The following is a 13,921-nucleotide window of genomic DNA, read 5'->3' as shown; positions in this document are numbered from 1 at the left end:
ACAGTCATCCTTCGGTTACTTCAGGTGATGAGTTTATCATAGGGATTAACAGGGACATCTGGCCTCACGGATTCAAGACCCAAGATGAAGCTACCATAATCTGAGACCAGCTCTAATGATCCAACAGCACAGCTGGCCAAGCTATCACCCAGTCTCTCTGCCTCTGACAGTTTTGGGCAATTTCTGCTAGTTTCTTCTCCCTTCTCCACTATCACTACTTTCTCTCTACTTTAGGGCTTTGTTAATTCACAGCTCCTTTCGGGCCTCTGCTTTTCTAGCAACTCGTCCTGTTTACACTGTGTCCTGACTCAAACTTGCATTAACAGAGATTCCAATTGTGTCAGCAAGTCACCGTCAAGGATGGAAAGCCTCTACTGGGCAAAGCTCTAGTGCCAGCTGGTATCATGGGTTCCTCGAGGCCTATATAATGGCTGGCTGCTTTAGGGCCAGGCACCCATCACTGACCCATTCAGCTGTGGCTGAGAGAGAAAAGTGAAATAATCAAACCAAGCCTGACCAACTTCCTGCTTTGTTCAGACGAGGGCTGAGAGTATCACAAGCCCTCACTGAGCCATCTAGTATACAGTGGTCCTATCCAACCTATAACCATTAAATTAAATCTCATATTCTAGATTCAAGCACCTCTCATTGAAATATAAATGGTTTATAACATAAAATCAGAAAAGGAAAGACTGAAAATGATGATGGGGAAAATTGAGGAGGTATCCTATAGGAGGGCAGAAACAGAATCCTGAGCACTGATGGAGAGCTGGCCTCAGAGAGCAATATCTCTTCCACAGAACTGAAGAAGGAAGAAAAAGGTAGAATTCATGCGTGATGATTTTCATCTCTTCAATAAAGTCAGAGGAATAAAATGCCGATAGTTACAGGATGAGAGGGATTAGGAGCTTGAGGATAATAAAGGAGCTTTGGAAGAGGAAGAACCATTGTAGGGTACATATAAGTGGGCAAAAGACTGATGAAAGAAAAAACATTGCCAAGTACAGGACTCAGAAGTTCCAGTAATATCTCGATAAGCACCATTTGAAGAAAGTCAAGTCAGACATTCTCCAGCAACTCAATGCATGAACAGTGAGCAGACAACTTAAGGTTAAGGGCTGAGACCAGGCACAAGACAAAAAGACTATAGGGTGTTACTAGTGAGGGAATCTACCAAATAAATGAGATAGAGATCGAATAATGAAAAGATATGAATGGAAAGTGCACTTGAGAATTTAGCAAAATCATTCATAATTGGATATAATATGTAGGCAAACAAATGAATGAGAACAATCCCCTTCCACACTTCAGAATGCCTGTTTACGAAGACAAGGGATAAAGCGTCAACTCCTTGTAAAAGAATTCTTCATGTATGATAATTTACATGAAGCATGATTCTTATGTATGTCCCATATTTGGCAGGGATGCATATGATATCTTATGTAATACGAATGCTTTAGCTGGGAAATTTTTGTTAATTGTCCTAGGCCATTACTTATTTGGAAGGGGAGGAAAACCAATCTTTCTGCACACCTAGTACATGTCAGTTCCAGTGCTAGGTGCTTTACATATATTATATTATTAATCCTCCTAATAATCCTGTAAAATTGGTATAACTGTCAGTAATTTACAGCTGAGAAAACCGAAGTTCAAGAGGTTAAGTAATTTGCCCAAGAATGACTCTAAAGCATGTGTTCTTTCCAACAGGTCACACTGCAGAGAGCTGAATAGTGAGCTGTAAAATTAACTGTGACTTTTTCCTATTGCCAAAAGCTTATTAGTCTGTATATGACCTCACTACAAATACGGACAGATTTATAAATATCTTTGTTCTCTCCAGAATATTTTCCTATGTTTAAGTATTTTGATCAGTCAAGAGGTACAGAGGTGCTATTACAGAACACACCTTCAAAGGGAATAAAGGAGAGCATGGGTTCTAGCTGTAGAATCTTAGGCAAGCTTTTCAACCTCTTTTACGGCCTCTTTTTTATCTAGTAAAATGAGGACTTTGGACTAGGTGGTGTCTGGGTTTTATTTGACTTAAGTCATCATTCATTCATTCATTCATTCAGTAAACAGACTGAAATTAGGCACTATTTTATGTGCTGGGAAAACAGTGGTGAATGTACTTAAAATCTCATGGAATTTACACTCTCTAAAATTCCTCATCTTAAGACAGTAATTTTCAAGGTGGAACAAATTTTGAAAGTATACCTGTACCACATCCTAGATCCACAGTCTACTCCCAAGAAGTAAGCACTGTGGGGAGCCAGTGCTATTGATAAGCATTTGTGGTATCTTTCTTATAGACTTGGTAGAAAAAAGGTTGAGAGTTAGTGTTCTAAGTGATACAGCAAATTAAAGAGATGCAAGTCATACTGCTCTATATGTAAGGGAGCCTCATTAAGAGATCCAATTCTAAGTTTCAAGTAATACGGAAAGTGCACTTGAATTAATGGTCTCCGATTAACTGAAGTCCTATGAACACTTGTACCAATCAGATAATAGAAATATTAGAATGCTTACCCATGTTATTGTTGGCCATGATCTCTCATGCTGAATTCATGTGCAAAATCACTTGATTAAAAACACCACTATCCTTCTGACAGTGAATTTTAATATCCCAGACTATAGCCAGTTTTCTGTATTTAAACACAAACAAACAAGCAAACAAACATTAATAATGTCATAGCATTTTGGTGATGAAAAGCCTGTGCACATATTTTTTTTTCATGTTCTAAGAATCATAACAAAATCTGAAATGTTGGAAAGTTTTAAAAAATGTATTCCCACTCCCCTCAAATCTAACAGTTATAACTAAAATTTATGCTACAGTAAATACAAAATTACCATAGAAATGTGTATGACTTGAAAATTTGAAAAAAAAAAAAAACACTCAGTTTAACACTGTCAGTCATAGAATGTTTTATTTTAAACTTGCGTTCAAACTTTCAAATATGACACGTGGCAAAGAAACAACAGTTAACACACAATATCTGCCACAATCCTATCTTTGAATTGCCTTTTCTATATTATGTGATATGTTACAATTTCTTTCAATTTCTTACATTCATTGTATTCTTAAAGGCAACAATGTCAATTTTTCTGCTTTGAAAACAGTTCCATTAATGTTCTGAAATTACTTAAAATGACAACTTTTTCCTTTTAGTATTCTACTGCTGCTGATGTTAGTAATACAATTCAACATATCATTAACATGTTGTTGAGAGGTACACCGTACTCAATAAACCAACTCCCAACTCTAAGTTAAAATGAACTTCAATCAAAAACAAGCATTTTCCTAAATCAGTTTACTCAGCTACTTTTCTCAAAAATATTTCCATTCTGAAATAAGTTTTTTTTGTGTGAGATACAATAGTTTCATTTTTATTCCTAACAGAACTCATGCTGTACTTTTTTTCTCAAAATATATTCAATATATTCTGTGCAAAATGTTAAGTTCTGTATAGGTATGTACCTTATTTTGAAAAAGTTTATAAAATATAATTCCTAAAAACAACCTCAACATTAGACAATAGAGGAAGAAGAAACATATCAGACAAAGCCTAATTTTTCACAGGAGAAAATAAGTATGTTCTTAAAGCTCCAGTAATACATTCCTTGAAAAAACTCAGAATGCACTTTGGTCATTATTAAACATTTTAGAACATAGGCAAATAAAATGCTTCTGTTGTTTTCTATAAAAAGAAAATATACCACACAATGAGGCGGAATAGAGGCTGATCAAAAGGAATGGTGAGAGCAAAGTGATAATACAATATGGCTCTGTTCTCTACACATTCCTGATCTTAAGATTATGATTTGGGGATTAGACCTGCACCAATCAAATAAATAATTTACAATTAATTATTTTAAACTCCCTAAAACATGGTAAAAAATGTGATATTCAACATGATACACCTTGCACCAAGAAAATTCTAGATTGTTTCAAATAAATTCTTTGTTTCAGAAACTAGACACCCAGTTAAAAAAAAAACAAAAAGTTTGCTAGAACATTTCATGTTTCACATAACTCCTAAAATTGCTTGATTGTACAAATATAACAACTTAAAATCAAGGCCCAATGTAAGATACCATCATATTCGCCCTATTTACCTAACATGCCAACATGATAAGTTCTCATTTGGACACCTGGCAAATTATTTTGGGAGGGGTAACTTTCTAGGTTAAAAGCATCTAAAATAGCCCTTATATAATTGGGGGTTGAGGGGGGGAGATGTACTAGATTAAGTTTAGAGGGTAAAATTTGCAAGCTATAGCTATTTTTCCCAAAAATTCAGACATAGTTTTACAACTAGCAATCAGAAGAATATTTAATTGGTTCTTAACCTTATTTTTAAGTTGTTCATTTCAGTGTAGTATGAATAGCATACACTATAGTGTACCATGGGGAGAAAATTATTTTTCTTGAGTAAACATAATGTACTTTAGTAATATCAATAGGCACTTCACTTGTGAGATGAGTATATACCTCACTCAAAAGGATACCATATCATGCCCTAGTACACTATAACATACCCCGTATAAAGATACGCATTAAAAGTAACAATTTTAAAAAGTGCACATTTTGAGCATGCACAGTTGGAGCTGTGCAAACAGCCCAGTGTTTCAAATAAATACAATTATTACTAGTTAGTTTTTATCAAAATATCTTACAGTATGGTAACCATTTACAATTATTGCTCTATTAAGAGTTTTATCATCAAAGAGCACTTGTTGACCTGTTGTGTAATACCATATATATTAATACTGAAGGGTGCTTAAACTGCAGCTTAATCAGTTTAGATCCTGGCATTGTTCCAAAATAATTCAGAAGAAATCCTGACTGGATCTTGATTTACTGAAGAAAATGTTTCATATGTTTAGCTGAGTCCAATGCAAGATTATAAAGTTAAAGAAGTTTTCCTCTAGTAAGGCAAGTCACGGCATTGATGGAGAAACAGTGCTTAGCAATGGCTTCTATTCTCACGATCTCGTTTTGTCATTATTTATGAGCAATTACCAGGATCTCAAGTATCTGGATATCAGTTTTATCACCCTTTCAACAACTAAGTACATCAATGCTAAAAAAAAAATAAAGACTAAAATAAATGTAAAAAACAGTGAACAAGTGAAATAAATATAAGAATTGCACAGGACAGTCTGATGTAAACACTTCAATTTCCCAGCTGAGACTCCTGAAGCAAAGAGTCAGTGACTGCTTTCAGGCAGCTTAGTTGGTACTCTTATTCTGGAAAAGAGGCTACATCTTCTTTTCTCTGAATTGTCATGATTTAATCTTCCAGAGCTAGTGAAAAAATAATAGAAGCAGTGACCATTAGAGCCAGTTTTGATATTGCAACATATTAAAATTATATCACATAAACATTTATCTATATTTCATTCATAAACAAGTGTAGTTTCTACTATTTTAAGTTCTTTTATCCTTTTATTTTCAAGATTTCACCTTAAACAAATAAAAAAGTGAAAATCAGGTTACTCTTCTTTTCTTTTACTGGGAAGTGGCAATATACATATACCACTTGTTAATATGAATATTCTGCACTTTTTTCACTAGCAGCTTTGCACATGTTGGAGGATATATGCATTGCTATATAGATAAATAATATAAATTTTGACCAAAATCAGAAGTAGAGCTTTTTTTTTTAATCACCTAAATTAGATTACATATGACTAAAAATAAATATGTCCACTTATCCTATACAAGAGTCCCACTTGTAATGAATACTGTTCCAAATTAGGATTTCCATCAGTATTATAAACAAAGAATATCATTCTTTGAAATCAAATGTGAAATTATTTTCACTAATTGTATACAGTATAATCAAAATGACTCCATTACTGTCCATGTGAGATCCCAAGAGTGCTAGGGTAAAATAAATGTCACTAAAATGTAATAGGGCACTAAGAAATTTAAAAATACCTGCAAGCTCTTACCTTTAAATTAAATCCAAGCAAGTCACTGATAACACCAGAAACAGCTGACAGGATGACAACCTGGGTGATGTTATAAAGCAGTGGATTCATTGTAAGCCCATATAATCTAAAGGGACTGTCCAATTCCTAGCAGAAGAGGAAAAAATCATGAGCCCAGATTCATTAAGAATTATCAGTTAAATTAATTGAGGGCAATATGCAAAGAAAATTTTTAGAAACATTTTCAAAAAACAGTTACAAATTATGATAGTTTTAGAAAGAATAAACATGGTTAAACTTGAAATAAGTAAATATACTTTTAGGTTTGCTTAGGAGAAAGTGACTTTCCTTTAAAAGAACTCTGTAATCTAAATTTGTAACTCCAATTTCTGTCCTGAATGAATGAATAATAAAGTATTAGTCTAGTAGCTACAAAGTTAAAGAACATTTTCAGAATAAGAATAGAAACTGAAAGAGAACAATATCTTTTTGCAGAAGAATTAGAAATTTAGTTAACCAAATTTTCTGCCAATATTAATACATATATTAAAAACTCCCCTTTGAGACAATTTTCAAACACATGGATTCATTAATTAATTGACTGATACAAACATTTAAAGTTCTATATATGCCAGGCACTGTTCTAGACTCTGAGAAATTAAGATTCAGTCCCCATGCTTAATAGACATGCAAATAAATAATTCAACTATGAGAGTCCCACAAAAGAGATATGTATAAAAGGCAGAGGGCCACAGAAGAAGGTGCTCCTGAAACTTAGTGCATGGGGGGAAAGCAGGTATTCCCTAAGACACGCGAGAACATAGCACCTTTGAATTGCTACAGGTTGTGCAAGGGAAAATGTACTTCAATTTCATAAAACTGGTTACTTGGGTAAGGGTCATTCTTTGGGCAAACTGTGCCTAAACACTGGTACTAAAGGAATTTGAGGGAGTAGTATATGAGAGTGCATGTGAGAAATATGGATTACAGAGAAGCAAAACCAGAAAGAGGAACACCCTAAGAGTTCAGTGTATCAAAAGTTCAAGTGAGAGATGATGAGGATCTGACTTGGAGCAGTACTGATAGGCAAGAGGGTATGAACTGGAAGGTATTTCAGAGGCTGAGTCAATGGGCCCGAGCAATTCTTGGCTGTGAAGAGTGAGAAAGAAGGCGCAATCTATACATTAAGTCCCAAGTTCTGACTAGAAGACTATGTTTGATCAAAAAGGATCATACTGTTGTGCTCTGTATTTTAGTTATTTTTATATTTCTCTCTACTTCGCAACTGAAGCTGCTCACAAGTCTCATCTTTATAGCCTCCTCCTGTCTATCATAGTGCCTACACTCTCAAGATACTCAATATTCACATGTCAAAAAACCCACCCACCTCTTCTGAACTCTTTCAATGCCTAAAATACTGTGATGCACAATCTATACCCAGTTAATGCATTTTAGTTGATGGAAGAATTAACCATAGCATTGACACACAATTAATTTCATACCATTCTACAAACACTTATAAACAACTCTAAGAATTACATTCAATCTGTTCCAGAAACTGAGATTTTAAAGAATATTTTCCTTTTAAGAAAGAAAGGCCTTACTAACACTGCAAAGCAGTGACAAATTACCTCCAAAGAGCTATTATTATGAGATCAGATATACTGAAATTATATATATATATTTTTGGAGTATAGTTGATTTACAATGTTGTGTTAGTTTCAAGTGCACAGCAAGGTGAATCAGTTACACATATACATATATCCACTCTTTTTTAGATTCTTTTCCCACGTAGGCCATTACAGGGTATTGATAGAGTTCCCTGTGCTACACAGTAGGTCCTTATTAGTTATCTATTTTATATATAGTAGCGTGTGCAAGTCAATCCCAATCTCCCAATTTATCACTTCCCCCCATTCCCCTGCCTTACCCCTTGGTAACCATAAGTTTGTTTTCTACATCTGTAATTCTATTTCTGTTTTGTAGATAAGTTCATTTGTACACTTTATAAAATTTTTTTTTATTGGAGTACAGTTGCTTTACAATGTTGTGTTAGTTTCTGCTGTTCAGCAAAGTGAATTGGTTATAGGTATACATATATCCACTCTTTTTTTTAGATTTCTTTCCCAATTAGGTCACCACAGAGCATTGAGTAGAGCTCCCCGTGAGTACGCTTTTTTTAGATTCCACAAGTAAGTGATATCATATGATATTTGTCTTTTTCTGTCTGACTTACTTTACTCAGCGAGGCATAGTGATTTATATTGGGGAAAACCTTGAAACTACAAGATAAGAATTTTGAATTCTGGCCTTGGCTCTGCAACTACCTGGTCTTGGACAAATCATTTAACTTCTCTAAATTTCAGTTACCTCATCTGTAAAATAAGGGCATTGGGTTGCATAGTCCCTGAGACATGAAAACTAAGAGCTAAATATGTGATAATTATTATAAAGCTCTTACTGTTTTTAAGATACTGATCCTTTTATCATTCAGGATGGTCTGATGTTCAACAAATCATTAAATAGACAAAGCTTTTAAATTTATTTCACCCTTTTGGTTTTTTCCTCATTCAAACCAAGGGGTTCTTTTGCTATATACTGGTTGTTCTTCATTGCTTTTAATCAAACCTTTGTTAGGTAGACTTGTTAGGGAAAATGTAGAGGCACTGTGCTTCCCTATTGTGAGAGCACCTTAATAACACTGCTATGCATAAGCATACTGTATGAATAAATATTTTCATAGAGCAATAGTCTTCTAAAAAACAGGTGTCTATTAGCTTTAACTGGTTAGCCCATGTTAAATTACTATTAATGGTTATATTTAACATATGTTAATATAATCCATTAATCAAGTAATGGATTATAATTTTTTTTTTTTGGCTTAAGCTGATTTTACCAACTGAAAGGTAGAGAGATTAAGAGCTTTGTATTCTGGATTTCATATTCTTTTTTCTTTTTTTAACCTTTTATTTTATATTGGAGTAGAGCTGATTATCAATGTGATAGTTTCAGGTGCACAGCAAAGGGACTCAGCCATACATATGCATGCATCCATTCTTCCCTAAACAAAAGAAATTATATTCGATTGTTACCAAAAATGCTTTGAAAATTTAAATATTTATTGGTGATATATATTTATTATAATGATCATGTATTACTACTTTTTAAACTAACTCAGGCCAAGCAAGCAGAAGACTGCTCTGAGAAATACAAAATGAAAAAAATTTGCAAATTAACATCAAATCTTCTTTTTTAAAATCTACTTTAAGTCCTAGGATGCAACAATTTCCAAAGACGCCAACCTCTACAATACTCTAAATATTATTAAAAGCCTTAAAATTTCAAAAGTGAATAAAATTTCAAAATGAACCAATTTGGATTACTTTGATTAGTTTTTCAATGAGAAATAAAATGTAAATTGCATGAATTTACATTTTGAAATTATTTTCAAAAATAATTTGGAAAACAATGTCGATAATCATGAAAACCAAACACAAAGTAGAATCTACAAACAAAAAACTAAGATGTAACGTTAGAGCAGCATTTTCTATAACATATGCATTTTCAATTTCATTTTTACCTTTAGCAGTTTAGTAGCCAGTTTTAAAACATTATTCACTAGTGTCAGTTCCTCCTTTTTGTTAGGTTTCTTCTCCATTTTCAAGTAGAGGTTTATCTTTTATTAAAAAAGAATAAACAATTAAATATACTTAAAATTATAACAAATATTTGTTTTTAAAACGAATTGAGAGGTATTTGCTAAAACGGTAGTAGTTTTCTGGCTATTACGGAGAGTCTAGGTGATACTAATATTCTTCATCATACTGAACTGTTTATTCCAAATTTCCTACAGTAAACATTATTTTATGAGAAAATAATAGCTGTTATTTAAACTTTTCAAATAGAACTAAAAGCTGAAAGAAGGAAAACTGGATGCCATTATTTAAAATGTGAAACATTTTAGTCCCAGAGCCAAATCAACCCAGAGAACAAATAATAAGTGGAGTAAAGTAAATCAATTGGTTTGTTTGCTACTTTCGCCTTTCTCTCTAACGGACTTGGTTTGGCAGGGTTACCAATTTTTAAAAATCAAACTATCCCTGATAAAATTACTCAATAAGTTCACTAGAAATAAGTTTGTCTAAATAATTCCTATGAAATAAGGAAAATGTTTAAACAAATTCATACAAAATAAAGTTAAGCATCAAAATTATCATGCTTTATACTTTCTATTGAATAAAAGTTTATGCTTAGTCAAATATGGCTCTGCTACACTGCAAAGCAAACATACCCCACTAATGGTTTAAAATCTACCATTTCTACAAATGGTACTTCCTCCTTATCAAATGAAAATGCAACATAAAAACAGTAATTAGACTTGAAATCTGCATCAAGGCAGGAAAACTGAAGAAAGGCTTGTGCCCTATCAAATTTCAAGTTTTGCTCTGTAACACAAATGGTCTTAATTTCATAACATAGGTTCCTGAAAAATCTGAAATGAATGGAAACATTTCAGTTTAATATGTAGATGACAGACATTAATTTATAACATAATAAACATGCATATTCTCACCTGTTCGGTAAGTAATATTGAGGTATTGCTATATTTTTTACTTGTTTCTGAACCAAGGGTAACAAATCTTAGGAGAAAAAGTGTTAACGAGATGCACCAGATTACCAGTTCCCAATTGTAGTGACAATCAAGGAAGATCTCATGTACATGAAGCAACTAGAAGTGTATGAAAAAGGCAATATGAAGAAACAACGTGATTCAAACAATTTGTTTTTTAAAGAAAATAACATTTTACTTCATACAGATAGATCATGGATATAGAATTACATTTTTAAAACATTCCACATTTATTAGGAAATATTCCAAGCAAATAAAAGGCATAGAGTATAATGTAATCAAAACCCATCTACCTAGTTTTGTCAAATCAATATTTTGCAATATTCTTTCAGAGTTTTGAAAAACTGAAGATTAAAGATTCAGCTGAAGCCCCTTTAAACTTTTCCTTTCATCATGCCCCTTCTTCCCTACCCCTCTATAAGGGTAATAAATTTTGCATTTACTTTTTCCATGCAGTTTTAATAGTTTAGCTACATATTTATTCTTAAACTATGTTATTTTATATACATTTTAGGATTTATATAAATGCTATCACATTGCCCATATCATTCTTCAATTTGCTGTTTATTCTACTGGATTTTGTTTTCAAAGTTTATCCATTTATCCATGATACATTAAGCTCAAAGTCATTCATTCTAACTCCTACAAAGGTATTACAGTAAAAGAATCAACCACACAGAAGTGGCCTACTCTACCAATTAACATTTCTGATGTTCCCAATTTCCTTATTACAAACAATGCTACAATAAATATTCTCTTATGCATTTCCTCATCTCCTTGTGCACACACGTAAGACTTTCTCAAGGAGTTAATAATCTAGGAGTAAAACTGCTGAGTCCTTGGATATTCACAAATTCAGTTTCAGTAGATATTACAAATTTATCTCTGAAAACAGTTGTGCCAATTTATACTCTCAGCAGTGTATCCAGAGCTCCCTTTGCCCTCATGTTTGTCCACACTTGGTATTATTCAACTTCTTAACACCTGGGTGTAAATCGTTCTCTTATACAGATATGTTTGAAGTTATATGATCACGTGCATGCAAATTTGGAATTGTTAGATCTTCTTGATGAATAATTTTCTAAATTTTTGTCAGATTTCTCTTTATTCCCAATAATGCTTCTTAGATTACAGTCTGTTTCATCTGATATTACTGTAAGTTCACCAGCTTTCTCTTGGCTAGTATTTATCTGCAATATATTTTTCTATCTTTTTACATTCGAAACTTTTCAATGTTATTATGTTTCATGTGTCTTTGTTGATAGCAATAGATAGATTTTATGTTCATTAGAGACAGAACTACTACAGGATGTACTTCAGGAACATGGAAATTAAACCCTGAAGAAAATACTGAAATGCAGTAAGCAATTGTGAGTAAAGAAATCAGTCTGTTTCCTCCTGGTTGCTTTTAGATTTTTCTCTCTGTTTTTGGTGTTCTGCAGTTTCTCTATAATGTGTCTAAGTGATAATTTATTTTTATTGTGGCTTCTTGTTCTTATTGTGCTTCCTAAACCTGAAAATTTGTGTCTTTCACCAATTCAGAAAAATGCTTGTCATTATCTCTCCAAATATTGCTGTCCCTCTTCTTTCCATATGAAATTCCTATTAGATATATGTTGGATTTCCCAACTGTCTCAATCTCCTCTTCATATTCCCATCTCTTCATCTCTGTTCTATATTCTGGGTAATTTCTTCCATCTCCCAGTTCACTAATTATCTTTAGCTGTCTTAAGTCTGCTATTTATTCTGTTTTCTGTGTTTTTAATGTCAGTGACTATTTTTTTTTTTATTTCTATGAAGCAATGTTTGGTTCTTTTTCAAATCTGTTTTTTCATAGTGCTGTCTACATCTTCAATTACTTTAAACAAGCTTATAGTTTCTATCTGATCAGATCTGAAGTAGCTGGAGATGTTTTCCTGCTGTGTGTTAATTTCTTGACTCACTCATGTTGGATTGTTTTTTTCATGTGTTCTCAAACCTGAAGGGGCTTTATCTGTGGAAATCCTGAGGCCTAGGGTTGATGTCACATCTCCAAAAATAGTCTTGGTTTTGCTTCTTCCAGGTATCCAGGAATCTAGGATTACTTTTTATATTAACCCAGGGTTTACAGGACAAGATCTGTAATGCACATTTGAACCCTGAACCTGTACTAAAGGCAGCCCTACAGTTATATATTCTTAGGAGAGACTTTCCCTGCCTCCTTGCCAAAATCCAGGCAGAATCAGAGAAGCTTCCTTATTGTTTTCCTGTGCTGTTGGGCACACTGTTTTTCTTACTCTACCTTTTCACTGAGACTGTAGGCCTCTGAGGATTCTGGCCTTATAGTGTATGTATGAGGAGGTATGGTAGGTCAAGGCCTCATCTTCCATCCTCATATGGGCATAAAATCTCAAGTCTCTCAGATACTAACACTGACAATGTACCGCACCATAATATTAACACATATACTTAATTGCTCTGTTTTTCAGTTTTATCTTCATTCTTGGCCTCTTACTGTCTTATAAACTCAGATATATATGTAATATGTATATTAAAAAGCTCACTTACATATATTAAAAGGCTGTGTTTTTTCCCAGAATTTTATGACGTTCTAAAGCAGAAGAATTTTCAGGTAATCTAGCATATCTTATTACTTGAAATGGAAGTTTAAATTTCATAGCATAGAATATATCCTGAGATACTTTTGTGCTTCCTGACTAATCTTAGTCAATGAGAATTCTCTTTCAGAGTGTGAGGCAGTCAACTCACCATGACAATTCAGACATAAAATTAAAAAAATTAACATTAAATGTGAAAAAAGCAGAGATTCATGGAAAACAGTCTGAAAAATTTCATAACTAACTCATAAGTGTGTTCTGGGAAATAAAAATAACCAGGTGAGTTGTGGACAAAAACTAATTATATGTTTAATCAAGACACCTGAGAATAAGCTAGCCACTGTTCATGACGCAGATGAGTAAGATGCATTTATTTATTCTACTGAAAAAAAAGATAAACTGTAAAAAGTCAATGTCAAATTACTTACTACTTTATTATTAGAAAGCCTCTGAGGCTGAATATTTATAGATCTGATTATCTAATTTCTACACAGAACAAGTTAACTCACCTGGGCACAACAGATAAAAACAACTGAGATAGTCAACAAGAAAGCAGATGAAACTATGACATCAACGGATCGCTGAGGACCTCGACGCTGGGGGGAAAAAAGGGAAAACACTTTTAAGTGTATATACTAATTAGTAGCTAATTCCATGCTTTATATTAAGGTATTGATCTATCACTGCACGGTGATCATAGCTTACAACATTGAAAATATACCTCATTTGTGAGACAGATTTTAATTATAAAGTGTTA

General features: G+C 33.2%; 1 protein-coding gene across 7 annotated transcripts in view; it reads right to left on the bottom strand.

Annotated features, from left to right (window-relative positions):
* Positions 1-2,918: 2,918 nt before the first annotated feature.
* Positions 2,919-13,921, bottom strand: part of PHTF2 (putative homeodomain transcription factor 2) — a 113,780-nt gene continuing 102,777 nt past the window's right edge. For all 7 annotated transcript variants that reach the window (XM_057732960.1, XM_057732963.1, XM_057732962.1 and 4 more), the window contains 5 exons: positions 13,674-13,760; positions 10,511-10,666; positions 9,518-9,613; positions 5,959-6,084; positions 2,919-5,308 (listed from right to left, as the gene is read on the bottom strand). In XM_057732960.1, the coding sequence (XP_057588943.1) occupies positions 5,288-5,308; positions 5,959-6,084; positions 9,518-9,613; positions 10,511-10,666; positions 13,674-13,760 (486 nt within the window). In that variant the 3' untranslated portion in view covers positions 2,919-5,287. The remainder of the gene's footprint in view (positions 5,309-5,958; positions 6,085-9,517; positions 9,614-10,510; positions 10,667-13,673; positions 13,761-13,921) is intronic.

Source organism: Hippopotamus amphibius, chromosome 4 (assembly GCF_030028045.1).
Source record: "Hippopotamus amphibius kiboko isolate mHipAmp2 chromosome 4, mHipAmp2.hap2, whole genome shotgun sequence".
Classification (NCBI taxonomy): Eukaryota; Metazoa; Chordata; class Mammalia; order Artiodactyla; family Hippopotamidae; genus Hippopotamus; species Hippopotamus amphibius.
The sequence above is the reverse complement of the archived record's forward strand: the minus strand, read 5'-3'. Positions and strand labels throughout refer to the sequence as shown.